Source organism: Macrobrachium nipponense, chromosome 22 (assembly GCF_015104395.2).
Source record: "Macrobrachium nipponense isolate FS-2020 chromosome 22, ASM1510439v2, whole genome shotgun sequence".
Lineage (NCBI taxonomy): Eukaryota > Metazoa > Arthropoda > Malacostraca > Decapoda > Palaemonidae > Macrobrachium > Macrobrachium nipponense.
The window spans coordinates 80,960,960-80,972,984 of NC_087213.1; the positions used below are offsets into that span (position 1 = coordinate 80,960,960).

Genomic DNA, 12,025 nt, shown 5'->3' on the forward strand with positions numbered 1-12,025 from the left:
TTGGGATACGTCCCTAAGGAGTAAGAATTTTACTCCCCCGCTCTAACAGGAAATTCCTATCTCTGGTTTGCGTTTTCCCCTTTGAAGTCAGCTGATTAGGGGAAAATGACTGCTTTTTTTTAAAAATAAAATAAATTAAATAAATGCTGGGAAGACGAGGCAATCAATATTTGTAACACAATCCTACAGTGAAACTTGCAAAGAAGGAAACATCCTCGCAGCTGAAGGAAAAATGTGCCGATCTGACACAGGTCAACCAGTACAGATGTCCACCTGGTACTAAGACTGAACCACCGGCTTGTGAAAAGTGTGCTCGCTCGGTGATACATGCCTTGTCTTCATGAGTAATGACGGAACGAGACCACCTCCTGATGAACAGTATGTTCCAGCTTTCAGTGGCTCAATTAGGGTGTTTTAGATCTTCACCTTTCATACAATAACACACATTGTTTTATCATGAAGAGGACCACCCATTGAGGAATGCAGATGCTTTGGTGAGGGAAGGGAAACTGAATTATCATCATCATTACTTTGCTCTCACACAAGAATCTGACTGGAGCAGCGTTTTTCTATGAATTTAATGGCCAATTTTTGCTCTTCTCCTTTAAACTTTCCATCTAACAGGAGTGATAGTTTCAGTGTTATTGCAAGGTTTCCCACATTTGAGAAAACATTAAAGTCATACCGCTAACTACAGGAAGAACAGCTGCCAAGTGGTGCTCATCTGCATCATCACATCACTTATGAGGAGCAGCAGAGGTGCATAATGGCGCAAGGTGCAGGAAGACCTGAAAGTAAATACAAAGTACAATCAGAAACAAAGATAGGCTACCACATTGCAGAGGGTATTTTTAAATGAGTCAGATGAAGTGCAGTGGAACTAATGGCATGCAAAAAAGTACATCTAAAAAAAGAAAAACATGTTCAGTTATTAGGTAACCGAGACTTTGGATGGCAGCCATCTTGGGTAACACATAGTCATAACAAAGTCTCATCATAAAATTGATGTCAAATATGAATTCCTTGACCCCAAAAACCCCAGAAAGCATATGTTGTTCAACGCTGTAGCCCAAACCATAGGAAAGGTAATTTTTAAGATGGCCCCTGGCGGCCATTTGAATTCTGGCCCCTTGCAAAGTTTGCCCACACTTTCGCCAGGGTAACCCTCAAAGATGACAAATCCATAGAGAAACGTTTGTTTAGACTCCACGGTTTAGGAAGTGCCAGAAATGACCGAACTAGCCTGCATCCTCCAATGTTCAGAGTCGAGATGTCTGCCTAAACAAAAGAAAACCGGGCTATTTAGTATTTGGGATATAACATGAACATATATCTTTGGTTTGCACTAAAAAAAAAATTCTTTTTTTGAAATCAGGATTACTATGAAATTTAGAAAAAAAAAATTTCATTTGTGAAAACGAGTTCAAAGTTTTATTTTTCCTATAATCTACACATATTATTTGACTACTGTGCTAAATTGCTAAAAAAAAATAACAAATAAGCTCCACAAAAATTCCGAAAAAAGCTGGTCCGAGTAACCTGATGTGTATACGGGAAAATGAAAAGTTACCCCTTGAGACCTGAAACTATTTGTTCCATCTCTCCAATCTTTTTTTTTTTTTTTTTATAAACTTTCGATTCTCATTAGCTATTCCCCATCAAAACTTCGAACTCGTTTCATATTCCACGTCCGAAGAAAAAAAAAAAAGGAGAATATTTTTGGTTTGAGATTTCGTGCATTTAGCGTAGCTGTAATTTTTGAGATAATGATTTGGAACTTATTTTGATTAGCGTATCAAATAGTATAGATATTTACCTATTTGTAAGAAAAATTCCATAAAAAAATCGAACGCTAACCTAGCAGCAGGTCCTCAAAGTTAATGGAAAAAATTTTCGGCTCTCTATATCGGGAAAAAATTCATTTCTGGCATCGTGCTACAAATGCCTGGAGGGAAATTCACTTGCTGGGAACTCGGCTGACTTGAACAAACAAGAAAGTATTCCTCGAAGACCACCTCCACATTTTCCCCGTAATAAGGGCGATAGCAGGAGAAGCGGAGGGTGGGGGAGGAGTTAAATCCCCCTTCCTGGTACCTCCGAGGGGGAGGCCTCGTAAACTGCCCTCTTGCGATGAGGGGAAGTTGAATGTACTATGGAGGCAAATCCGACTCTTGCGTCCAAAAAACCGGAGGAGCTAGATCTCGACACTTTGGCTACGGGTTCGATAAGACATGTGATTCAGAAAAATTTAGGGTACAACAGTTGTTGCTATGAAAATGATGCTGCTAACCACCCAGCTACAAAAGCAGAAACGGCTCGCGTATTGTTCGCATTTGCACGTAGTAAATACTCAAATTGAACTACAGATTCTAATGAGTTCACAGTCACAATTAGTCGATATTCCCCCTGGCACTTGTAGCACGATACCAGAAATGCTTTTTTTTCTGTATTTTTTTAATAAGAGCCGAAAAATGTTTTCCATTAACTTTGAGGACCAGCTGCTAGCTTAGTGTTTGATATGTTTTGTGATTTTTTTTTTTTTGCAAATGGGTAAATGTCCATACTATTCGATACGGTAATCAAAATGAATTCGAAATCATAAATCTAAAAAAGTACAGCTACGTAAAAAAACAAAAAACAAACAAACAAATCGCAAACTCCAAAAAAGATTCAAAAATTTTTTCTTTCGGACATGGAACATGAAAACGAGTTCGAAGTTTTGATGGGGAATAGCCAATGAGAATCGAAAGTTTATACAAAAAATTATTGGGGAGACGAAACAAATTGGTTCAAGGCCCTGAGGGGTAACTTAATCATTTTCCCGTATGCACATCAGGTGGTTACTCGGGCCAACTTTTTCGGAATTTCTGTGGAGCTTATGATTTGTTATTTTTAGCTAAAATTTGGTAGTGTCAAATAACATGAATACATTATAGGAAAAATAAAACTTTGAACTCGTTTTCACAATTAAAAATCTTATAGCACTCGAAAGTCATAAAATGATTGTTTTCATTGGAAATTTTTTTTTCACAGTAAACCTAATTTAACAAAATAATTTTATCTAGTGCAAATCAAAGATATTTGTTTATATTATATATCAAAATACTAAATATCCCGGTTTTCTTTTGTTTAGGCAGACATCTCTACTCCCTGAAAATTGGAGAACGCAGCCCTCGGGTTTACATCTGGCCAGAATCTTTAGAAATCAAGTTGGTTCTGTTCCTATCCGGCTGAAGGAGGTCATTCTCCACAAAGGTGGACCTACAAAGTATTAGGAGGTTGCCTGGCGAGTACCCTGATGCAATATCGTTTTGTTTTTCCACCATAGATTGATTGATTTTTTTTTCCGTGGCATCACGCGTCGAGAGTTCGAGGCGGCAATTCTTTTTGGCCAGCACGTATAGTGGATGAAATTTATGGCTGTAAGATTTTACCTGCCCAAAGGAATTTTCTATTATCAACAATACTTTTGGAGAGATTAGCATTTGAATAGTGTTAGGTCTGGGCCGCCAGAAACAAGCAAGTTTCCAGTAAAGGTAGGTTTACACCTACACACTTTTGTGTTACGGGTAGTTATGGCATGTGTCTGCAAGAAGCCGTCAGAAAATTTATGCGGTGTGAGTAAAAATGGCCGTTATTGGGTGGCGTGACGCGGACCCGTGCGGTGTGTTACGGCGTGTTTTTGCGGTGACGTTGCAGTATCTGGCGCAGTGTTACGGCGTTGGTGTGGGTATGCCATGGCACACCCTCTTGCAGCTTTCTTACTCCGTGTAGCGGTGTGTTGCAGGTGGCTTGCGGTGTTATTGAGGAGTTTGCACACATGTGCGTGCATGAGAGACAACGTGGAACGCTGCATGATTGTTGCACATGCACCTCCACCCCGACCCCCAACCTCATACATACTACACCCACCTCTCAAAAATAAGAGATCCCCTCCCTCACATGATACATACACCCACCTCTCAAAAATATGAGCCCCCCCCAAACCTTACATGATACATATACCCTCTCAAAAATAAGAGCAGGATGTAAAAAAAAAACACTGCTTCAAATGTAAAGGGAAATCGTACTGAGTACTCAATGAGGGCATTCCTAATCCTCTCTCTCTCTCTTCCGAACTTGGGAATTCCAAATAAGAAGCAAACGATGAACATAACAAAAATACTTACTAAACAAAAATGAAAGGCATAGAATGTAAGAAAATGAAGTTGTAACTTGTTTTATATCATAACATTTTCAACTGCAATTATCATATATTATCAATTGAAGTCAATATGTCTTTAGTCTGTTACTGATTTTTCATTGTTCCCTGTTAATAACCATGTCCAGTCAATGTTAATTATTGTTTCATTATCATTTGTATGTGTTCATGTTCATTTGATCATGTTCTAAATATTATATTATTGTTCTTTACATTGTATGTTATTATATTTATTTCACGTTTCCGAGTTCTATTTATTTCATATTTCAGATTTCAGATATCATATTTCCTGTTATATTTCTTCATATTATTATTATTTATGGCCATGCTATTTCATTATTCGATTTCATTTTACCCAATCATATCATCATATATATTGTCATGTCATATAAATTAAGCATCAATAAGGAAAATGTAAATGCAAGTCAATATTTCAACATATTTATTACAAATAGAAACATTATAAATGGTATAAAATATACAAAAATTTATTATTAGGAAAAAAATTGTGTATTTATCTATAATTGTGTTGTTGTATCGCTCTGTTGTGTCGGGGTCTTTCTCCTAGGGAAGCACTGTAACACGTCGCATGCACACCCCGAAACATGTGCGCGCCATGTATTAATCGTGTATGAAGGCGCTGTAAGGGCACTCCACGGGCGCCGCACATCACCGTAACATCTCGCCGTAACACGGGAGGCACGAACCCGCAATGGGCCGTGCATGGTGCGGTGTGGTGCGGCACCGGGCGGACCAGTGCGGGTTCTTACCTCTTTTGTTGCAGCACCGCGCCACACCGCTTACGGTTTTGTGCGACTTCACCAGGCCGCCAGATGTAGTGCAAGATTTTGAAAAAGTTTAAAAACCTTGCGGCTTCGTGCGATTTTGGCAGACCGCCCCAAACACTGCCATCGCCGTCCTTACCTCTTGGTGTGCTTTCTGGGGGCTTCTTACGGACCCATGCCATAACTGCCTATAAGAAAAGTGCGTAGGCGTAAACCTACCTTTAGACTCCGCTTCAAACGTAACGATATAAGGCTATGCAGTAGTCTTCAAAAATGCTATTATAGTTCCTGGACAAAACAATTAAAGGCGTCACCTAAAATAACCCATTATCCACTAAATTTTGTCATATTTTGTACAACCATGTCTACTGGATATATTTGAAGGCGTCAAAGGGTAATCTGGTTCGGTAAAAAAAAAAAAAGAAAAAAAAAAAAGGACGTCATTAAAAACGAACCAATGAGCCGTCTCTGTAGCATTTATATAAGGCTATATGTGGAGATTCGTGGACCAGTTTTCAAGGTATGGTCTTGGAAGAATAATCCTCCAAAAGGTATGTGTACCCCACCCCAAACCCACCATTCCCAATGGGTCCCCCTTACCTTAGGATAGAGTTCAAAGATAAATTACAGGTTAATTACAGTCGGCCGCTAAAAACTAACGTTAAATTATTAATAAGGAACCAGTACTATAAGAAACTGAAAGAAATACCCGCCCTGTATCTATTACTTGGGGCCTCATATATAAGTTTAGTGCACCACTTGCGTAACTGCCGACCACCCAATGAACAAGAAAAATAGGCCTAGAACACTGGCAGTCGGAAAAGTTTTAAGTTTTGAAGAAACCACTTCACTTACAGTCGAGAACAAACAGCAATGGCAACCTTACATAACAGGTAACAGATATAATTCACATTTCTTTATAATACACATTTACACAATGGTAAGTATACATGCTGACTCTGATCAACATACCTTTTGGTACCAGTCTAAACTAATTTCTAACGATCTTCACAAATCGACACTTCCTTCGTGTTTATTATTATAGAGGTCAATACGATAACTGCGCAGTATTCTCTGAGTAGAGCACTGGCCACTGAGTATTGCATACGAACCATGGAAAGCGTAAACAGTTTAACAGACTCGTACCGATCCTTCGCGACACCGTACCAAGCCAGTATTACCAAATCCGCAAGAACCCGCAACCTCACCTATAGCCCAAGAAAATCGGCTCTTTTACGGCGAAATTATCGGCCACATTCAAAACGGAAGTAGAATAGGCGTATTCTTCAGGAGACATATTCACGCTATATGAAGCTTTTCTCCTTCCCATAGTATATTCCCACATATTTCAAATATACAATCGTGACAGGCCCTCTGGCAACAACGGCTCCCTCGGCCCAAAGGAAGCCCACCAAGAGCCAAGGCGTGTTCGATGTTTTATGACGTAAGCAAGGATTGTTCGAGCGGATAGCGCTGACAACTCTGCCAGACGAAAGAAACATAAACCAAAGTCACCTAAATCTATCATTTTTGGTTTGCCAGCTATTAATTTACTTATTTTTCTCGTCTACACCAAATAATACTTACTCTAAACATAAGTTATGAGATTAATATAAAATACAATACAGTGTATACCAAAGAATAAACATTTTTTATCGTTATTTATAAAGAAAAATATTTATACATTAATAGTCAAATTGCAAGACAGCAGTGCATTGGATTACATACATCACAAAAAACCTTGGTTTATTCTACTATTCTATGTGAATGTAAAAAAATTATCTGTTACATACAGCCATTAATTGGTAATTAAAGTCTAACTTTCGCTTTTTAGTCAAGTTTTTGTTGGCTACAATATTGTTATTTTCTTGGGAACAACAGTTATTCAATAAAACGTTAGTAGAAGCCCATATTAATTTTGTTATGTTTTTATGTACTATTGTAATGATGGAAATAATTCATTTTAAATTTATAAAAGTACCCATGGAAACTGGACTGGAAAACCGAATTGGTTTTCATCTTATCTAGAAGTTAAAGACTCTACACAATGTCAATAAAATTGACAATAATGTCGGGATTTTCTTCGACTTTTATTATTATTATTTTTTTTTTATGATTCGTGCCCGGATGTTCTGGGCCAATGACAAGGCCTTGAGGAAGCGCGCACTCTAAAACTCTTAGGGTGAGATACAATAAAATTTGGTCAACAAAACAGTTTTATTACGAAAAATAAACATTTAAATACATTAACAGTACACCGAAACTAAAGTTCCTAGCAGAATTCCACAGTACACACAGTTTCGTACTGCTCTCACCAATTTAATTCAAATAACCTGAAAATTCGCATGGCCTTTTTATGTGGTAGCACATAGGGTCTTTGATGTCACGTGCTTGTAAAGCACTAAGTCCACAACTGGACGAAAAATCTGCACAATACGAGACCCATTGACTCAATATCACAAACAAATAACATTCTTGCACTGGCAGCTTTCGTTTGCTGCATAAATAGAGTCCCTCATCGCAGGGATGGCACATATATACGTGGATAAAGTTAACTTACTGTTACGACGGAATTCGACCTAGCATGGCGATGGCTGGGAGTCGCAGAATTGAGAGACACACAAATTTCACGGTACTTACACGGTTCAGGGTCTGGGCAGGAATGAAGCGTTGCTTCGCCCTTCTTCAAAAGAAACTTACGCTTTCCCGCGTGAACTACAGAATCCTTGTAATTCAGGCGGGAATCATCGTTTATTTCGACATTATGGATATCACTAAATCTATTTTACTCCTGAATGTGAAATATGACAGTTACGTTATCATTTAAGATCAAGGAATTGACTTAAAGTTCTGGCTGAAGGCCGTAATCTGCAAATTCTTGAATGGCTACGGAGTCCTTGGCTCCAAATCTCTACATAGATAATTTATCTTGTACTAGTGATTAGCAAATTATACTTATTAATGAAAATTCATAACGTCTTCTTTACTATAAGACGTGCTCCTTCCCCGCCATGCATTTAGGAATTGCGTCATAAACTGTCGTGTATTGGACAGCTTTCTGTTCAACGAATCGCCCACGAGATCCCTCAGTCTTGCCCCAATTTAACGCAACACTTGTGAAGTTAAATGGCGGGGATTTCGAATGATCAGTTCGAAATTCACGACATACTCCACACCCGAAGTATAGGCCGTTGAAATGTTGGACAATTCAGGAAAGACTGAGCTGGGGGGGGAGTAACCACTCCTACACTACTCAGTCAGGCTCGCTGCGTAGCGCTCCACAGCGACTCGAACAGAGTACACAAAAAAACATGAATGTCAAAGAAATTATACATCAACATTACACCCGGGGTAATCAATGTCATATACAAATAAAACATCAATGGCAGATATATACATAAATGTACCCATGCACATAAGGTAGACATGAATAAGCACAGAAACTTAATAGGCAATGGGCCTGCAATAAGATCAAAAGCATAAATGTAAAATCACGATCAAGGAAACATGAATATACTCTCATAAGGCATTCTGCCTTCACTCAATCAATGGCATGAAAAAGGAAACAGTCATGTATGTACAACTTTATATGCAACAAGCATAGACTTTAGGCACTCGCCTCAAAATGCAATACAGCATGCAAGAGAAACTTCTATATTAAGCTCTTCATCTTCAATAATCTTCATGCAACACGCATGTTATTCTAGGCTACTCGCCTTCAATAATCAACAAGCATTAATCAGATAGACAGTCCATTTGCCTTTAAGGAAACAGATTACAACTGATTCAGTATGTACTCTTTCACGGGACACATGCCCTCAAAATGCTTTCACTTCTCTACAAGTACTCATATACATTTTTCGTAATTTACTTTGAGGGTGGGGGCTATCTCTGCACAACGCTCGACTTGTTTGCACAAGAAGGGGCTTCCACTTCCTTACGCTAACCCGACGCACTTCCATCCTCTGAGGATTCAACTCACCTACACTTACTTGGGTCCACCCTCCCTGCCTACCAGAATAAGGGACCTTCCTGTTTTCTTTCACTGTTTCTAGCGATAACTTATATATATTCGCTTTCCATTAAGCGCTTCATCAACTCACGCTGCTTAGCAGCAGCCTTTCTCAAAGGGCGTGCAGAACGTCTTGGTCTGCCTAACTGAACGTCAACATCACTACCACTCGATACCTCAGTATCATTCACTTCAGCACTCTCACTTACCTTATTGGTATCGCTCTATTCGTTACCAATATCGTCAGTGTCTTTGTCACTCAAGACCTTTGTGGCTGGTTGTTCGGATGTTGCAGCCAGTGCCATCCCTTGGTCATCCCCAGACGTCACAACATTTCCTGGAACACCTACTGCTGGGCTGTACGCTCCCTCGTCTCGCACCTCTTCGTTGCCGTCGTCGTCACGCACCATCTCCTCCGTCGCACCATCAACATCGTCACGCCGTTCGTCTCCAACACCATCATCGTCATCTGAGGGGGCAATTTCCAGGGGAACCAAGTGGCTGACAGCACGCAGGGACTCAACATCTTCGAACAATACCTTGCCGAATGCACGACGCCGTCATCGTCCAGGTACGTCTCCACGACGCGTCCAAGGGGCCACCTTGCCCGCTTTTGATTTTCTTGCTTTACTAACATGATGTCTCCAGGGTGCAGCTTGGTGGGTTCCCCAGACTGACAATCGTGTCGGGCTCTTAGGGCACTCAGGTACTCCTTCCTCCACCTCTCCCGGAAGGCTTTCAAAGTGTCTGTTAGTTTAAGATATCGATCTTGTAGCCTCCGGGAGGTGAAGGTAGCATTAAGGTCTTCATCTGGCAAAACAGGTGCCATTAAGTTAATTAAGTGACCTCGCACTAAATGAGAGGGGGTGAGGACCTCGTCCTCGCACTTGTCACCGCTATACATCAACGGCCTATTATTCACTACCGCCTCCGCCTCTTTCACTAGAGTTAATACGTGGGCCTCCGGGAGATACTTTCTCCCGAGGGCTATCTGAAGGGCACGTTTTGTGACACCAATCAGACGCTCGAAAAAACCGCCTTTCCACGGCGCACGGGGGGTTTGAAATCGCCATTCTACGCCAGTCCTCCTCAGGAACTGCTGGACTTCATCCTCTTCATAAAGTCCCTGAAGGAGGTTGCTGGCCGTCTTGAACGTTTGGTGGTTATCAGAAGTGATTATGGTCGGGGCTCCATGCGTAGCACTGAATCTTCGAAGAGCTAGAACAAATTCCTCCGCATCCAAGGAGGGGCAGACATCTAAATACACGGCCCTGGTGGCCATGCATGTCACGAGGAGGATATAGCCTGGTCGTGTTTCGGTTTGTATGGCTGAGGTGTGGTCCACGCCGACTGCGGCAAATGGTTTCTGCAAGGTGATCCTTTCCTTCGGCAGGGGGGGTGGTGGTGGTGGTTGTCTCATCAGCGGTTGGAATGCTAGCACGCATTCTGGACACTTCCGTACAACTTGCTTAGCAATTGACCTCAGGCCCGGCGTCCAGCATTTCTGTAGAAAAATCGCCATTAGTGTATTGACATTATAATGGAGGTGCAAACAATGCAAATACTTTAAGTATGCTCTGACTAAGTGTCCCTTAGCAGGCAAAAGAATTAAATGTTTCATCTCTTCAATTTGGGACACTCGTCCCCTAGTGCAAATCAATTTGTCTACTATTATTAGACTTAATTGCCTCACAAAATTCAATATCTGCACGAGGGGGGCGTCTGACCTCCAACCCTCCAAATATGCATACACAGTAGGTAAATAGAATTTTTGTTCTAATAAGACAAGAACTCGAAAAGGATCCCTTTTCACTTTTGCAAACTTTAACACTAATCTGGTTACTCTAATCAAAATTCGGAACTCAACCTCCCTGAGTAGTAGTTCCCATATCCCTCCTGGGGGAATAGACCTTGTTTCTTCCCTCAGTTCCTGCACCGCCGCTACCACGGTTCTGATATTTGTTAGATCTTCCTCTTTGAAGGGAACAGGCTCTCCTGGGATTCCCAAGAACTCTGGACCCTGGCGCCAAAGAGGGTTCTGCTGCAATTGCTGGATTGTTGCGCCCCTAGACAAGACATCAGCAGGATTCTGTTTGCTGGGCACATACTTCAATCTGAAATCACAAATCTGGTGGAGAAAAACAACTTCCGCCAATAAAGATATTTTTGTTGTCCTTGGCATCTGGGGATGCCACCCATGCTAATGCAACTTTGCTATCTGACCAGATACTAATCTCTTGCGGCTCTATTAGCCATTTAATCGTTTTCGCTAGCCTACAACCTAGCAGCAAAGCTAAAAGTTCTAATTTAGGGATGGTGATTTTAAGCATCCCTTTCGGAGTGATTCTCATTTTGCTGGTGAGTAATCTTATGTTACTTTCTTTATCTCTGACATACACTACAGCACCGTATGCCCTACTACTGGCATCGGTGAATATATGGAGTTCGGATCTTCTGACTCCTGCCGCTCTCGGAAATGTTAACTCACCGACTGATTTCAACTCTACTAGCAGTTCTCACGCTTCTTTAGCCTTTTCCTTACATAACACGTCCTCCCATCCAATCTCTTGTTCCCAAAGTTGTTGGAGAAACAGTTTTCCCCTAACAAATAAAGGACTGACTAGACCTAGCGGATCGTAAATTGATACTAGCAAAGATAGTACCCTACGCTTCGTAGGTACCCATCCCTCCCCCAATTCACAAATCCTCTCACTCTATTTCACACACAGACGGTCGACGTCTCGAGTCCATCTCAGCCCAAGCATGCTCACATTCACAGGTTCTTTCCACTCTCTCTCGCTATCGAAGGCTATACTGTTTGTTGCCCACCCTTCTAACGGCATTCTGGGCCTATCCAAAATTGCGTGGACAGATTCTTGTTCCTTTTTCATCTCATCCAAACTTTCAAAGGTACTGACATAGCTATCAACATAAAAGGACTTGCTTAATTCAGGTCTTCCTTCTAACTTAAAATGATGACTCAACACTTGTTGTAACAAAAAGGGACTAGCCGTGATGCCGAACACC

General features: G+C 40.9%; 1 protein-coding gene across 1 annotated transcript; it reads right to left on the bottom strand.

The window, feature by feature from the left end:
* Positions 1-9,222: 9,222 nt before the first annotated feature.
* Positions 9,223-10,418, bottom strand: LOC135198329 (uncharacterized). The gene is made up of 2 exons (XM_064225900.1): positions 9,538-10,418; positions 9,223-9,499 (listed from the first exon to the last, which is right to left on the bottom strand). The coding sequence occupies exons 1-2, from the start codon at positions 10,416-10,418 to the stop codon at positions 9,223-9,225; spliced, it is 1,158 nt and encodes a 385-aa protein (XP_064081970.1).
* Between the last annotated feature and the right edge of the window lie 1,607 nt (positions 10,419-12,025).

Coding starts and splice junctions, on each gene's coding strand:
- LOC135198329 (XM_064225900.1), bottom strand. CDS start 10,418: ATGAGACAACCACCACCACCACCCCCCCTGCCGAAGGAAAGGATCACC. Junction 9,500..9,537: donor GGCGTCGTGCATTCGGCAAG/GTATTGTTCGAA, acceptor GCGTGCTGTCAG/CCACTTGGTTCCCCTGGAAA.